Below are 18,320 nucleotides of genomic sequence, written 5' to 3' on the forward strand. Positions count from 1 at the left end.
AAAATTAATGGCTGAACAGTATATTTAAATGTGGGTTTTTTAACAGTAATGTTATGAGAAAAGAGAGATTGCTACTCACCATGTGGAGTTGTTGAGTCACAGACACAAACGCATTGCCACTCTCTCTGGGCACTGAGGCCAGACCAGAGACAGTGGTCTTTCTTTCCCCGTCTGCGACTCAACATCTCCTCTGTATGGTGAATGGCAATCTTTACTGTTCATAATATTGCCGTCTTGGATTTTCCATCATTTGATTAGGTTTTTTTTGAAGTTATTAGAAATCCTGAACTAAAGTAAATAATTAAGCACATTGTTGTTATAATTTTATTTTCAAGTACATGTTTTGGTAATGCTATAAACATTTGAGTGTATGAGAGTGTACTTTGAGTCATTGTCTTATAGCACACCAACTTTTTACAGAAATGAACTACATGAACATTGGAGAAAAATTGCACTTTATAAGAGGTTAAGTTCTGATGAAATGCCGAGAACTTTTCAGGGTGTAGTTCATTGCAGGTAGACATCTTCAGGAAGCAGGTAAACACGTCAGAATGTAAGGGACGAAGAACATACATTTGTCTTACGTATGTTTGTCCACAAGTTAAATGATTTGTAAGATTTTGTAAATGAAGTAATTGGCAGAATAATTATCTTTTTTTAATCTCAAATGACTTCTCATTTCAAACACTACATTACTGTTAAGGTTATATCATTTTTACAAGGTGGCATGGGTACAATGAGTTGCAGTTACATTAAGGAAAAGGTCATCTACAAGTTGAAAGGACTCAGTGCAGATGCCGATTACCCATCATGTCTCAGAACAGGATATTGGCATAAAATTCATGCAAATTTAGAAATATATTCAAGCAAACAATAGCGCGCGCGCGCGCGCGCGCGCGCGTGTGTGTGTGTGTGTGTGTGTGTGTGTGTGTGTGTGTGTGTGTGTGTTTCGTTTTGTTTTATAATATGCAGTGACTACATAAAATTTCAAATAATTTATAGCTGTGTAGAATAAAGACTGTCAGCTGCAGTGGGGCTTGAAATAGTGTGCTTTTACAAAATATATCTGTGTTCAAAGGTTGAAAATATGTAATTAATGATACGATACATGCATTCAAATATTTCTGCAAAGCATTATGGAAAGTATATCAGGAGCAAAAAAGTTATTTGTACACTGACACATTTTGGGTGGAACATTCACAATTTGCACTGGACTTGCAAGAATTCACTCTCTTTAGTTGAAGACGGATCACCTTCTTGGTGAACATAGTCCAGCAACACTGTTTACTAAACAGCCAAGAAACGCAAATGGTGAATTCAGGATGTTGCCAGTCACTTAAAATAATTGTTATGGTTGCCTGGGTAGTACTGTAAAGTACAAAATTAACTCCTAAATGAAAATATTTTTGTCTGCAGGTATTGAAGTGAACTTCATGGATGATGTTGGACAGACCTTACTGAATTGGGCATCTGCTTTTGGCACACAGGAGATGGTAGAGTTCCTGTGTGAGAGAGGAGCTGATGTTAATAAAGGTATGCACATAGGTTTCTGTTCATATGCATCACATCTAAATAAATGTAAACTTTAGAAAAACATTAATGAATTGGGATTTTGTCCTATTACACCAGCATGTAAGGTGTCTGAAAATCTTGGGTTCTACTGAAATATCCCTAATTCATGTCCATTGTAATTGCTGGGCTGCACAAAATTTTGCACGCACAATATCTATGCAACACCTGATTTCTTTTTGTACAGAACATTTTTGGAATACTTATCCAGGTGGAAACCTACATACATGAAAACTATCTTGTGTAAAATATGGGGAATGAAGATGAATATTTTTCTAGGAGGAAAACTCAACTTTTGGATTTTATTTCATGAAATACTTCATCTTGGAGAGCCACAAATGAGTATTTTAATTTAATAATGTATAAGGAATTGGGAATATGAGTGACTTCTATGAACAGCATAACATTATTATAGCCAAGAGACACACAAAACCAACACCCCCAGCAGAAGTATATGGACATACTTGCTATGCAGATAATGAAAAGTTTGAAAGAATGTATGATCAGACAAAAGTAATAGGTAATTTATATTTTTAATGGAGATGAAAATTTATGGTGGAGTATCATAATTCAACAGCAGCAAAATAAAGAGAAAGGCGAATAGGAGAACATGGGTAAGGGGAAAAGAATGAAAAGGTAATTCATCTCCTATAATTTTTATTGGAGCACAATCTAATCATTGCAAACATGGTCTAAGAATTATGGAAGGAGGTGTATATGTGGAATGGACCAGGAGACACCAGAAGATTTTGGATTGGTTATATAATGGTAAGAAAAAATTTTGAACTGAAATATATTTGCAGGGGAAGATGTGGACTCTGACCACGATTTATTGACTAAAGACTGAAAGTTACAACTGAAGAAATTACAGTTGGTTATAAAATTAAGGATATGGGATCAATTAATTGAAAGAACCAGTGGTTGTTGAGAATTTCAAATGGAGGGTGGTCAGAGAGAGAGAGAGAGAGAGAGAGAGAGAGAGAGAGAGAGAGAGAGAGTACATTAACACGAAAACTAAATTTAAGTGTTAGGAAATCTTTTCTGACAGTATTTGTGCGGAGTATAGCTTTGTACATAACTGAAATGTGGTGCTGCAGGAGAATGCTAAAAATTAGGTGATCAATGCAGATGCAGTAAGTGAGATCAGAGAGAAAAGGAATTAATGACACAGCTTGACTTAAAGAAGGGATCAGTTGATTGGATACATCCCTAGCAATCAAAAAATTGTAATAAGATTAGGGAGGAAAGTCTGAGAAATAAAAATTGTCAATGGAGATGAATGTTGGACTGCATAAGCAGTTTTTCAAATGGATGTAGGTTTCAGTAGTTAGGTGGACACAAAGACGCTTGCACCGGATAGATTAGGGTGAACAGCTACATAAAATCAACCTTTAGGCTTGACACCATGAGGTACACCTTTTATAACTACCCGAGCTTTAATTCATTGATTTTCTTTACTTTGTAATGGTAGTTTCACGTTTCAAAGTTAACAACAATCAGAGAATAAGCTTCAGCTCTCAGAATAGATGCTTCGTGAATAAGGTGAATTGTTGCGAGTGAGTGTCACACTTGTTTCTGTTGCAAATCGTATAATTTAATTACAAATATTGAAATGCAACACGTTGCTTATGTCAGATTCACGGAATTCAACCTTTCTCATATTCATAATGTTCTCGACATTTGATACATATTTAATGTTAATTAACCTGCGAAATAACACATGGTACCATCTAAACCATTCTAGTTCAGATGTATAAAAATAACAACTAGTCTTAGACTGTCTCGGCTCTTTTTGCATGTTTATTGTAACCCATTCCCTATGACACAACTTCACCATTACAGTTTGACGCAGTTTTTGAAAACTTTTTGTTTGGGTCAACATTAACACATCCCCCCCCCCCCCACACACACACACACACACACACACACACACACACACACACACACACACACACACACACACACACAAGAGGGGGGGGGGGGTTCTGCATCATTATTCTATTAAATAAAAGTGTTACATGGATCACTATTACTATCAGATTTCTACCTTTGCTTCTACCAGTTTCTCTCTTCACTTTTTGAGACAGTACACATTCAATAAGATTTAATTTCCTTTGGCCCTCTAATAGTCTAATTACTTGCCCATTACTTATTCTTCTAGTGATCCATAAATTATATTAGTTTTTCATAAAAATTTGAAATGTTAAATTGGCTTACAAACAAAACCCCATTGTGTTTACAGGTCAACGCTCATCTTCCCTACATTATGCTGCCTGTTTCGGACGACCAGCTATTGCTAAAGTACTTCTGCGCCATGGTGCAAATCCTGATTTGCGTGATGAAGATGGGAAGACTCCTCTGGACAAGGCTCGTGAAAGGTCCGATGAAGGCCATCGTGAGGCAAGTTGTATTAAAAACTTGTTACTAGTTTATATTGTCCTTTTTGAAGATAAACAGTGTTCTTGAACATAAATAAGCCCACCTCTTTATGAGCTATCTAGAGGAATCACCCTAGCCATCAGAGATCAATCCGGAGGCCCTTGTCTGTTTCATGTTCCCTGGTATCTTCACAGTTTGGACCCAGGGCCAAGACATGTTTTGCTTATTCCTTGGTGGCCTCAGTACCTTCTTTCTTATCCACTTCATGTGGTCTTATTCAGCCGAGCTTGCTACCTTCTTGTACCCTGACCTCCAGCTCTTCATTGGATCCATAAAACCCTGTTTCGGTGTCAAGCGCATCAACCAGTTCTCCCTTTTTGTAGACGCTACAAAGGCTCACTGCTCGTTCATAAGTACGCATGTGGTGAGCACAAGGTCTCGAGCTATTGCAGCATTTACTTGCTTTCTTGTCCTGCAGTCTCCCATCTTTTCTTTTTTCCTCGCAGTGGCAGCCCTTTGATGTTGATTTGACTATTTTAGAAGGTTCTGCTGTCTTTTGTTGTTTTCTTATTTCAGTTACACCACTTTTCAGTTGAAATAATTTTTGTCTGCCCCTGGGTTTGATTTCAATTTTCAGTATCCCCCCTCCCGTAGTTTGGATCAACTGGGGAAGAATGCCTTAAAAACAGCCTACAGTGTTAATGATCCTTTGTGCGCAGTAATTGCATAGACTTGTATATGAACTTAAGCCAGTGTGATAGCCAATCCAATGTTGTGGGATCATTAGGTACCCTTTTGGTAGAGCTCTTAACAGAATGGGCATCACGCTTCTGATCCATGAGCTAGTAGTTACCCATGCATGCCACAGTAAATGCCCATCTTCCTGGGGCATCAGGACTCCCAGCAATGGCCATCATGCCAAATGACCTTTTGTGTGGCTAGGTGGCACCCTCAATTGGATTTGATGTCATTAAGGTGGATGTTTTTCACATTAAATATATCGAATTGAATCCATGCAATGGCCATTCTGATTTGGTTTTAAATATATCAAATTGAATCAATGCAATGGCCATTCTGATTTGGTTCTCTCAGCAGATAGGTCTGGATATTTCAGTGCTACTGCTTTTCCTACCCTGACTCCCAGGTGGAGGAGGGACAAGCCAGACTGGAAGTGAAACAGTTTAGTCACTACTTGACATATAGTATTACAGGAGGAAATACTTTTATGGCAACAAAACCATTATTTTTTATGGAACACATAGAAGAGAAATTTGGTGAATTTCACTGATTGGGAAAAATGTATACTGATCACCATCCTCCATGTTCACAGTTTTGCCTAATATTTAGAAAGGAAAAGAAAATACAAGAACATAATTCACTTGACTGTCTGTCACATACCAAGGCAAGAAAAAAATATGAACACCTGCATCCTGTCTTACATGATGACCAACTACGCAAAAATCCTGCTGTCACTTTCTGTGCTTGTTTTTTTTCCAAACCAGAGCTACCACTGGTCTCTACTCTCGTGGTTGCTACGACAGTATCTTCAGGAACAACTTCCCACACCTGAGAAAAGTAACAGCTTCCTTGTCCAGCATCTACTGATGACAGGACACACTCTCGGGATCACTCTCCCCAGAAACATAAAGGACAGAGGGCCAGCACCAGCCATCTGCTGAAGGAGCCACAGCCTATTTGTCTCAAGGCAGCCTTCTCTTCGTCTGTCACCACACACACCACGGATAGGCCCTTGCAAGAATCTTGGCCACCATAAGCTGCAGAGGAATAATAATAATAATAATAATAATAATAATAATAATTTTAACCAGACATAACGTCTGAGAAAGGAAAGAAATAATAATAATAATAATCATCATCATCTAACACAGCCACACATCGATCAAGACGCATCCAACACATGGCTAAGAAAAGGCAATATATACAGTGAGACAGAAGGATTCATGATTGCAATACAGGATCAAACCATAAACACCAGATATTACAGCAAGCATATTATTAAAGATCCCAATACCACAGCAGATAAATGCAGACTTTGCAAACAACAAATAGAAACAGTAGGTCACATCACAAGCGGATGTACAATACTAGCAAATACAGAATACCCCAGAAGACATGACAATGTAGCAAAAATAATATGTCAACAACTTGCCATACAACATAAACTAATAAAACAACACATTCCCACATACAAGTATGCACCACAAAATGTACTAGAGAATGATGAATACAAATTATACTGGAACAGAACCATTATAACAGATAAAACATCACCACATAACAAACCTGACATCATAGTCACCAATAAAAAGAAGAAATTAACACAGCTAATCGAAATATCCATACCCAATACAACAAATGTACAGAAGAAAACAGGAGAAAAAATTGAAAAATACATCCAACTGGCTGAGGAAGTCAAGGACATGTGGCATCAGGATAAAGTTGACATTATACCAGTTATACTATCAACTACAGGAGTCATACCACACAATATCCACCAGTACATCAACGCAATACAGCTACATCCAAACTTATATATACAACTACAGAAATCCGTAATTATTGATACATGTTCAATTACCGTATTTACTCGAATCTAAGCCACACCTGAAAAATGAGACTCAAAATCAAGGAAAAAAATGTTCGCAAATCTAAGCCGCACCTGAAATTTGAGACTCAAAATTCAAGGGGAGAGAAAAGTTTTAGGCCGCATCTCCAAATCGAAACAAATTTGGTCCATTGTAATATGAGACACAATTTAGGTCGAATGAATGACGCTACAGTTGCAGTAGTTTGGTTCGAGTCGTAACCTGAGCAGTTAAGCTTTACCAGGTAGCCATTGCTATGCGTCAGATGCTCCATCCGTATTTACACGGGTACCCTTCCTTTTTTACGTGCTTCGTCTGGTTGGAATTGATTGTTTGTTTTTCTTTGATCTGATAAGCGCCATTTTCTTTGTTATAGGTGTTTACGTCACTCTAAGCTGAAAATGCGTTACTGTACTGTGTCATGCATTGTTTGTCGCATTCTGATAATGCGTGTTTACGGCCTGTCGCCGCTTGCGCCATGGCTTGCTTTTGTGCGCACTACCGCCGCTTACAATTAAAAGAGAGGAATCGTCTCATTAGCGAAACAATGACAATAGACTGCTATTTGTTGTTACTTACACTGCTGCTTTATTTGATAATAATCAACAAGAACCAAATAATACACTGCGTATGATAGAAGATGTTCTGAACGAGAGTTTAGCGAAAATTTTTCTCCGTTTGAGAATCTTTGCAGGCGCCTCTTTAACACATTACATTCTGCAGAGAAATTAGATTCATCTTTGATTTAAAAATCTAGTCAATTGCTGTGCTTCATTTCTGACTGTATCACTAGGCATAAGAATAATACGAATATAAATGTGACATGATATGTATATTCTTCCGCGTTTGCTGTTGTCTCACTCTAGTTTCGTAGTTTATTAGGCAGACAGGATTTAAATGAGATAGCAACAAACACGAAACAATACATAGCAAAATGTTTATATTCGTATTATTCTTATGGTGAAGAGAATACTGCATATGATTCACAATTCATAGAAGTTCCTATTAGCAACCATCTCTTCTCAGAGGTAGGAAAAAATTCAGAACGTAGAGTTGGCCATATTGACAAACATCCCAAACAGTCTTGCCAGTCGGATTTTCGTAGTACATTGAAATGCTGCTACATTCGAAGATGAACAATACGGAATTTGTATTTACTTCGTTGGATAATGTATGAAAATGCAGTGGTTGAAACTTGGGACGGAGGAAAAAAGCTCGTCTTCCACCTTTTTTTAAATTTATTTACTGACACAGAGGATTTGGTGCCAGTATTTATCTTTGTGTCTACAAAGCATGCCTGTGTAGCGCTACATATATTCGACGGCAGAAGTTAGTTATGGCGGCACCCACCAACATTTTTCAGAACTTCCGCTTGCTTTGCACTCTATTCTAAGCCGCAGGCGGTTTTTTGGATTACAAAAACTGGAAAAAAGTGCGGCTTAGATTCGAGTAAATACAGTACCCGAAATGCAGTGTAACATATACTGTACAGTTAAAAGGAATTCACGCTTGATCAAGGTCCGTGTCACTTTCCATTTTTAACCAGACATAACGTCTGAGAAAGGAAAGAATAATAATAATAATTCTCTATTGACCTTGGAGGTGCCAGATCCTCCCACGCAGTAATAATCTGAACCAATGTTCATTTATGTGGTTCCATCCCCACCGGTAGCTGGCAGTGATCCTGGGTCATGACTGGTCCTCCTGGCCCCTTCACACCTAACTAGGGCACCCTTAACATGATGATCCAGCGGAACTGTAATGGATGCTGCTGTCACCTACTGGAACTGCGACTAATTTCCTTTTAGTTCTACAGTCCGTATCACCCTCCAAGAAACTGACTGATGACCATTCCTCAATGCTTTGGGGTTACCATGCATTCTGTGAGAATTGAACTGTTCCCAGTGTTCCTAGAGGAGTCTGTATGTTTGTGCGTACAGTTATCATCAGTGGGTGGATTCCTGTCCATACCATGTTGAAAACAGTAGTGGTGTGAGTGCAGACTATCCCAGAAATCATCATTTATAACATTTATTTACCTTCAAGCAGGACTGTTAGTCCCCTTGTGATGACTCCTTTATCCAACAGCTCTCCCCTCCTCTCCGCCTCCTCTCGTCGCCTTCGCTTGAGGATTTCATTTGGAAGCACACCCTGCGGAAAATAACACATTGTCTGATAGGACCCTTCTCATTGACCAGCTTCTTTCAGATCTCAGTTCGTGTTTTCTCAGTGATTGTACTACTACCTACTCCAGTGCCAGTCATGGCACCTTTTTGACTGTTGACCTTATATATAATACCATCACTTCTTTATCGTGGCCTGATGGACCAATTAACAGATGAGCTCTTTAAAAATCCAACTGATAGTTATATACCTCTGTTGTTACATTCACTCGTGCTACTGGAACTGCTATTCCTCTTTCATGCTGCAATGTTGGCCAGTCCCATGGTGAACCAAAGACATTGTAATATCTATTCAGGATCATTGTAGGGCCCTGCAGTGTCTTGAGCTGCATCCTTCACAGGCCTCAATTTTAAGCAACTCCACACTAAGGCTGACTGTCTTATGAAGTGCAGTAAGAAGGATGGTGTTGGTATTACATCTCTTCCTTGGAAACATATGCTTCTCCCTCCCAGTTATGGAACAAATTTTATAGTCTTCCGAGCTGTCAAACATCAGCAACTGTTCCGGGATTAATCCTTCAGGATGGTCTATGTATTGATGATTCATTGGTTCTTGCTGAACACTTGTGACCCACTTCGCGAAATGTCTGCATCCTCTTCTTACCCAGCTACCTTTCTAATGTATAAAGGACAAGTTTCACTTCCCTCCCTCTTCTGCCCCCCAACCTCACCAAGCCAAATTGTAAAATGAAACTTTCACTGACTGGAAACTGCTTCCGGCCCGTGCCTCATTTTCCAATAACCGCCTGTGACTCTGAGTCAATTGATAAACAGATCATTCAAAATTTGAATGCTTCTCAAAGGCTACATGTCATCAGTTTCTGTAACTGTATTTGGCTAGAACACATCTTCCCTCAGCAGTGGCGAAGTTGTATCATTGTCTCACTCCTTAATCCAGGGGAAAAGCCAAAAATCTACTGGCAGTTACCAACCAGTTAGCCTCACTAATGTGTTCTGCAAACTGCTTGAAAGGATGGTTGCCCACAGATTATGCTGGGTTCTCAAATCTTGGTACCTTTTGTCCCATGTTGGTATGGTTTCTGGGAAGGATGATCAACAACCAACCATCTGGCTAGGCTGGAAACCACAATCCAACAGGCTTTTTCTAAATTACATCACTTCTTTGCAGCTGTTTTTAACTCACCAGTTATTCTTGGTGCAGTTGGTACTCCACTCAGCTCTCCACGGGAGAATGATGCCCTTCATGACTCCGTGCTGAGTGACACACACTTCCTCGTCACTATCAATGAGCTAGTGACCTCTGTCCAGCCACTGGGCCACCCTCACGTCATGTCAACGACTTTCATATTTGTTGCAGCTCCCACCCTGTAGCCGTGGTGGAATGCCAGCTCCAAAGTGCCATCTGAAGGACATCAGCTTGTACCCTTTCCCGTGGTTACCAATTTCATTTGCAAAAATGTGGGTCACAAATTCTTGTCATACCATGGCCTATACTGTCCCAGAGCTCTACTTGGATACCCAGCACGAGGACGTTGTTGCGCAGTCTTTATTTTTGGACCTTCTGTTTGATAAAAAGTTGTCTCGGCTGCCCCATATTCATCTTCTAAAGACTAGAGTACATTTAAAATAATCAGCTACTTTTGACAGTTTGGTTTGGAGCGAGTGCAGAGGAGCATAGTTGACAGTGTGTGCAGAGTACATCAGTGTGCGGCAAAAATGCCATGCTACTTGACACGAAAGCTAGCAAATTTGCTTGACTGCTTGAACAAGAAGTCACTCAAGCTGCCTGATCTGCAGTCTTTCTTAAATGATGTTAAAGAAACTATTCAGGGAAAAAATCTTGTTTCGTACATGTCTTAGAGCTTCATTTAATTGGATAGATAAAGTCTATTCATCAAGCAGTGGCAGGAGAAAACAAACACACACACACACACACACACACACACACACACACACACACACACACACACACACACGGGGGGGGGGGGGGGGAGAGAGGGGGGGGGGTAGGTAGGTGGGTTTAACTTAAGCCAACTGTCAGAGCCAGTGGCTCTTCTTCCAGCAGAAGAGTTGAAGGGGAAAGGAGAGGGGAGAGGGGTGAAGGAAGAGGACTAGAGAGGTTTAGGGAAAGGGGTACAGCTTGGAAAAGTCGCCCAGTACCCCAGGTGAGGGGAGACTTAACTGGATGGGATGAGAAGGAAAGACTGATTGTTGGGGACTGCACCTGACGAGATTTGAAAAACTGAGAGCTCAAAGGTGGAAGATGGTAACATGCAAGACAGAGATTACTGCTAAAACATTGTGCATGACAAGATGTAGAAAACTAAAATGAGTGAAGATGGACGTAGTTAGTGTGAAGAAATGCTGAGACAGAAAGAATTAATCTAAATTAAGACCAGGTGGATAGCAAGAACCAAGAACATTTAGCGCTAGTTCCCACTTGCGGAGTTCTGAGAAACTGGTGCCTGGGGGAAGAATAAAAATGCAATGTGTGGTGAAACAGCCACTGAGGTCAAGACTGTCACGTTGTAGAGCATGCTCTGCAATATGGTATAGTGTGTTGCTGGTATACATCCTCTGTCTATGCTCATTCGTCCTGACTAATAACTGGGTGGCAGAAGTGCCAATCTAAAAGGCCAAACAGTGGTTACATAACAGCGGGTATATGATGTGTCTTTTCATGGATGCAGGAGCTACATGGGGTCTGACAATGGTATTGTGGAGATAGGGAGGTTGATGAAAAGCTGTTTCAGGTGTGGTGGGCAAAATCTTGGACAGAATGGATCGCATTTTAGGGGATGATTTTGGAAGTCATGGCCCTGGCAAAGTAGCTGATTAATACATTCAAACCAGGATAATATGAGTGACAAGTGGTTTGTTCTGAAGTTGTTGTTTGGAAGGATCAGCAATACTAGGACTGGAATTGATGGCCTGGGAAATTTGCTTTAGAACTAGACTTGGGGGGGGGGGGGGGGGATGATTACATCCAGTGAACAGGAGGTGAGATTGGTGATGTATTGCTGTAAAGAGTTTTCATCCGAAAAATGTTTGCCTTGAATGCCACGGCTGTATAGGAGGCAACGTTTGACGTGGAAAGGATGGCAACTGTCAAAATGTAAATATTGTTGTTTGTTAGTAGTTTTAATGAGGATTAGATCAACATCAAAGAAAGTGACATGGCATTTGGAATAGGACCATGTGAAATTTAATTGGGAGAAAGTATTTAGAGATTGCAGGAATTTTAGCATGTCAGCCTTACCATGAGTCCTTATGGCAAAGATGTCATCAGTATCTAAACTAAACCAGAGGCTGAAAGCTTATGGATCTCAGAAAAGCCCCCTCCAAGCAACCCACTAAAAGGTTGACATAGGACGGAGCCATCCTTTTCTTCCGTGGCTGTACTCCTGATCTATTTGTATGTTTGCTCTCAGAGTTGAAGGGTAAGTATAAAGTTGATTAAGGTGAACAAGAAGGATGTCATAGGTTTGGTATCAGTGGACACTGACTTAGGAAATGTTCAGTAGCAGACAGACATTGTATGTGGGGTATGTTGGTATAGAGGAAGATGGCATCAGTGGTGACAAGCGAGGTGTGTGGAGGAAGTGGGTCGGGCACGGATTCCAGACAATCTAGGAAATGGCTGGTGCTTTTAATATAGGAGGGAAGTCTTTGTACTATGGGTTGCAGGTGTTGATCAACTAAGGCAGATATACATTTGGTGGGTGCTTTGAAGCCATCAACTGTAGGACGGCCAGTATGATTGGGTTTGCGTATCGAAGGGAGGTAAAAGGTAGGCCTGTGTGGTTTGGGTGGGGTAAGAAGTTCTAAGGAGTGGGGTATAAGTCCTTGTGAGGGACCTGAGGATTTTAGGAGCAAATGCAGGTCAGTTTGAATTACATGGATGAGATCTTGATGGCAGATGCTATATGCAGAGGTGTGAGACACTTGTTGCAGACCTATACTTACACACTCCTGTCAGTCAAGTACCACAGTGGTAGAGCCTTTGTCTGCTGGGAGGATAATGACAGTCATCAGCTTTTAGGGAATGTAGAGTCTGGAGTTTTGCAGAGGACACGTTAGGCTCATGTTGTAGAGGGACCTGAGGAGGAAGGGTTGTGAAGCAATGCTGTACGTGAGGAATTCTTTGAAGGCTTGTTAAGGGATGATTCTGAGGAAGTTGTGGGTGGTCAAGTTGAGATCACTGCCAGAATTGTTCAAGGCAGGGTTCAGTGTCATGTTTACTGTTGTAAAGGTTTTAGGATTGGGGTTGCAGAGCATGCTCTACAACATGACAGTCATGACCTCTGTGCCTGTTTCACCACACACATCTGCATTCTTCCCCCAGACAAGAGTTTCTCAGAACTCTGCAGCTGGAAACTTGTGCTACAACATGTCTGTGGTTCTTGTCACCCACCTGGCCTTAATTTACATTAATTTCTTCAGTCTCTCATCTTTCCTGCACAGTAACTACTCCTTTCTTCACTCCATTTTAGTTTCCTACATCTTTCATTTTCTGACCTGTCTCTTTTTTGCCGTCATCCCTCCCATTCTGTTACATACAAAGCACTTAGCTTTTCGCTCTTATTAACTCGTGCACAATGTTTTAGTAGTAGTCTCTGTCTTGCATTTTACCCTCTCTTCCACCGTTAAGCTCTCAGGTTTTCAAATCTCTTCTAGTGCAGTCCCCAACAATCGGTCTTTTCTTCTCATCCCTTTTGGTACGTCTTCCCTGACCCAGGGTTCTGGGTGACTTTTCTGAACTGTATCTGTTTTCCTAAACCTCTCCAGTCCTTTTGCCATCCCTCTTCTTTCCCCTTCAACTCTTCTGCTGTAAGGAGGAGTCACTGGCTCCGAAAGCTTGCCTAAGTTAAACCTTTGTGCGTGCGTGCGTGTGTGTGTGTGTGTGTGTGTGTGTGTGTGTGTGTGTGTGTGTGTGTGTGTGTGAGTGCGCGCGCGCGCGCGCTCTCTCTCGTTCTGCTGCTGCTGCTGCTGCTGCTGCTGCTTGGTGAGCAGACTTTTTTATCTATCCAGTCACATTATGTTATCAGTAGTTGATTATTTTCGTTGATGTCTTATAGTTTCATTTATCAGATTTATAATGAGCTGCCTATTATTTTGTTAACGGTCATACTTATTGCGAGATTTTGAGGTTAGGTGAAATTCTAAGGGACATTCTTAAAGTTTGCAATGAACAATGGGGATCACTATGATTTTATGTTTGGCGTGTGGTAGGTGTAGGTTGTGTTACTGCATACGAAATATAGGTAACATATTGATTATTTTTTAAGCTTGGAAGGCTATCGCTGTCTTATCTCAAGAAGGTGTAGCGTGTGTAAAGTGCTCAGTCACTAATGGCAGCCTAAAAAGCCAGAATGAAATATTTATAAATCCCTTGTATCTCAAACGATTTGAGTTATCAAAACAAGATTTTGGCAAATGATGTCACACATCATCACTGTGCATAAACTTATTGTTGTTTCTTGCCATGCTTCTTTTCACCTGGGCCCATATATTCTCAACTGGATTTAAACGGGTGTGATATGGAGGAATCATGATTAAACTATGCCAATTAATGTTAGCCGGTTCGTCAACGTGGTAGCATGGAGTTTTCGGTTTCTATAGAGCTAGAAGTTCCATTGACTCTGCCTTATACAGGTTCAACTTCATTCAGTGGAACATTTCTTTGTACTTACAAGAGTAAAATACTTGCTTCCTTCCACTGCATTGTTGGAGCTTTATCCATCACAACAGACTGGTATGGCACATTGTTCATTACAATTGTCGAATTTGGAGGAATATTTTGCAGCAAAAAATTGTCACAGCTGGGCAACATGTTGTTGGATAGCCACTTGTAATGTGAACCTCATGTTCAGATATGCTGCTCTGTTGTTGTTAATGCAATGCCAACACAGGATGCTCTTTCACAATACTGGATGACTGTAAAATACTTGAACACCAAAAGATACCGCTTTACAATGAGAGTTAACAAACACAGGTGCACCTAATGTGTGACACCACATGGTACTTCTTATCCACAGCACGGCAATAGGGGTGCTTTGCCAATCGAACTGCTGGCAGTGTGGTAGGGAAAGCCAGCTTGCTATTGGTGTTACCTGGGAAACGGCGTCATGTTGCCCGTTAGCCAAATGTCAAGTCGCAGCTAATTTTAAATGCTTTGTAGCTACATGAGGAAGTTTAACTCTTTCTGCACCTCTTCGGGTACGGATTGTGCTAGTCCCCTCTGCACTTACCAGGCTCTTGTCTCATTCCAACTGGATTATGGTTGCCAGGTTTATGGCTTGTTGGCACCTTCAGCTTTGAAATTGTTAGAATCCAATGAATGGAAATTCAAATGTGGTGATTATTTTCCAGTTGAAAATTTAGTCAAATTCTGGAATTTTTTGTTTGAAAGTACCCTAGTCGATATCCTACCAAATCTTTCTCAGACCCAGCTTGCACTCCAGCTTTAATAACATCATTAATGGATAGGGAAACGGTAGCCTTTCTACCCAACCTTCTTCTCTCCAAATTCACTATTTAACTAATGAGGTGAATGGGTGCACAACAAATGTTTGTTGCAGCATTGACGAACATGAAAGTGTCATGCGCTTAAGTTCCTGGAGAATTCTCCTGACTGAATAGTTTGGCAGCCTTACCACAATAACAGTTAAATATACTGCATTGTTAAATTAAAAAAGCAATCCTCAGTTCCTTTCTTAATAGAATTGTAAATTTTTCATATTATATTACAGCAAAGAAATAAACTCTTCGAAAATTCATTTCTGCTTCACATGCCCATCACCTGTAGAGCTACTGACAGTTAGCTCTAGCTGTGTTAGCAGTCAGGCATATTTTTCTGTTACAAGCTGTTAGCTGTATGTCCACGACAGTAACATAGTGCATTTCTTCCTGAGTACATAAGTACATCATGCATAAAACTGAATAACAGATTATTTAACATTTTTTTTTTTCTTGTTCACCTCTCTCTGCCATACTTCTTGCCATCTCACAAGTAACATTTAACACTTTGGAGACCAGCCACTTAGAAGAATACCGAGCCTAGGAAACTGGCCATTTATGCTGTTATTTAAAGCATTACTGGCACATATGTAATTGATGTATTTTCAGAACCAGTACATACTAAAAAAGAGCCAAACTTCAAGATTTATCTTTCATATTTACTTTAGTTCTTTAATAGATACAAGTTTTAAAATGATTGACAGAAAGTATAATTATTCACCCAAGAAAGAAGTGTCAGGTGATTCAGTGAGCAATTTATTCCTCTTGAGCATCCAAAATTTCTTGCTCACGCAACAGATATCACGTATTTGTAGAAGAATTCCAGCAAACTGCAAAACCTAACAAGTACACACTCGAAATTGCGTCAGTGCAATTGTATTGACTCGGCCATTCGCAACAGCAGCTGTTACTTTTGCTGATATGTCTTGTGAAATAATTCTAGAAATTGACGACAGAAGGCAACACCAGTCAAGGGACAGGTAGTGAGACATCTGTACATTGTTCTCGCATGAAACGAGTCCAGTTTACGAGCCGCTAGTGGCTCACATATCCAGAAAATGATGGCCCAACTTCCACTCGGCTCTCCAAAGTGTTAAGTTAAATTTTCTGTAATACAGTTTACAGATCTAAATTTATTTCGGAGTTGTGAATTTTCTTTCCTTACTCGATGTAAGAAATTCTATTTAAAAAGAAAACAGAAATTTAATTGCAAAGTTGTCATCCAGAAACACTATAAAGGCTATCAAAACACAAAACATAGAAGTATTTTCTGCTTCTGGGATATGTGACTGCCACTTAATGGAAGAAAGGTCAACATTAATTTCCTGCACTCGAGATCTCACAGGTATTAGTTATAAGGAACGAAAACTCATCTGTATCATGTTTATTACGGATCTACTCTGCAGGTGGCTGCTATTCTCCAGAGTCCTGGTGAATGGATGGTTCCACAGGAGACACGCGATGCCACAGAGGACCCAGGGACTTCGACAGCGGACTCTCAGTCGTCGTCGCAGGCATCGGGTGCGGGTGGCATTTCGGAATCTGCACCTGCACCTGCAGCTGCAGCTGCAGCTGGCAGCAGCCGTGATCAGGGCCAACAATCAGAGCCTGGAGGTACAAAACCACAGCAAGAGCAGCCAGAAACACAATCCTCCTCACAAGAACCAGACTCGCAGCAGCAGCAGCAGCAGCAGCAGCAGGACCAACATGAACAAGAACAGCAGCCACGACCATCACCACAGCTACCCCCACAGCAGCAGCAGCAACAGCAACAGCCACAGCAATTGGCACAGCAGCAGCAGCAGCAGCAGCAGCAAACAGAAGAGAGTTCAGAACCAAAGGGGGACCCTGAAATGGCTCCTGTCTATCTCCGAAGATTGCTGCCTGTTTTCTGCATTACTTTCCAGTCTACTATGCTTCCATCCGTCAGGTAATACACTCACATTTTATTAGACTGTTATTAATGTAAGAGTATTATTAATAGATTTACTATGTGCCTTATGAAGTAGGCTACTGTTCCACATTCCTATTTGTAGAGTAATGTGAGTTTGTATTTAGTGAGATAATGCCTTTGTTGAATCCAGCGGAGTTGGAAGTGGCATGTTTTTTAGGCAGCTTTATAGTTGTGGAAAATAGAGGAGAATAATTTTGAACTGCATGTCCAATCAAGTTACACACAGAAAACAAGTAGTTGTAATAACTGTATATTTTTAACAGGTGGCAGAACCTCTCATTGTTACCACGGGCAATCTGTTTTACTAAATGGCTAGGTTCGTGGTTCACAGTCCCAGTTGGAGGTTACCTGCCTAATGATTTTCAGGGGCAACAAAGATTTGATTTTCAATATTTTGCATAGCTATTGACCAAATTTGAAAATTGAAAATGTTGTCATAATTTAGTCATGAAGAGAGATAATCGTATACTAAAGGTTTAACACAAGAAGACAAGAATTACAGCTATAAACTGTGTATATGTCTTGAGGCATCATAACTGTGCACTCAAGTACCCAGATTGTATTCATCCAGTATTTGATAATGAGAGCGCTTAACAACATCTTACAAACTTTACATGTAATTTCAAACCTTTGCGAAACTTTTTTCCCCGCCACAAATGCGCCCTCCCACCTCTGCCCACCCTCCCACAATAATGAAAGGAAAAAAGTTCATCGCTTACTACATTTTTTCTGCTCTGGACTAAACTGTCAGCATCAGACATGACACTTTAATTTATTACTTCTTTACTACTGATCCTGTTTCCAACACATTTTGTAGACAGTATTCACGTATACTGCTGAATGTACCTGAAAAAATTATATTACATTGTAGTGTGACACGTAGTTCAGGAGGTATGACTTCCAGATTATACTCACCCAGGATTTGGTAATGAGAGCACTTCGAGGACTTCTGATAAACTTTAAACCTAATTTCAAACCTTTTCTAAATTTCTTTAAGTACGGGTTCAAATTAATGATATGAATATAATAGAGGGAAACATTCCATGTGGGAAAAATATATCTAAAAACAAAGAAGATGTGACTTACAAAACGAAAGCGCTGGCAGGTTGATAGACACACAAACAAACACAAACATACACACAAAATTCT

At 40.3% G+C, this 18,320-nt stretch overlaps 1 protein-coding gene across 6 annotated transcripts in view; it reads left to right on the forward strand.

Annotated features, from left to right (window-relative positions):
• The window catches only part of LOC124802933 (E3 ubiquitin-protein ligase HECTD1), a 325,190-nt gene that overhangs the window by 52,761 nt on the left and 254,109 nt on the right, over positions 1 to 18,320 (forward strand). For all 6 annotated transcript variants that reach the window (XM_047264012.1, XM_047264018.1, XM_047264013.1 and 3 more), the window contains exons 10-12: positions 1,417 to 1,533; positions 3,812 to 3,969; positions 16,624 to 17,147. In XM_047264012.1, coding sequence (XP_047119968.1) covers positions 1,417 to 1,533; positions 3,812 to 3,969; positions 16,624 to 17,147 — 799 coding nt within the window. The remainder of the gene's footprint in view (positions 1 to 1,416; positions 1,534 to 3,811; positions 3,970 to 16,623; positions 17,148 to 18,320) is intronic.

This window comes from Schistocerca piceifrons, chromosome 6 (assembly GCF_021461385.2).
Source record: "Schistocerca piceifrons isolate TAMUIC-IGC-003096 chromosome 6, iqSchPice1.1, whole genome shotgun sequence".
NCBI lineage: Eukaryota > Metazoa > Arthropoda > Insecta > Orthoptera > Acrididae > Schistocerca > Schistocerca piceifrons.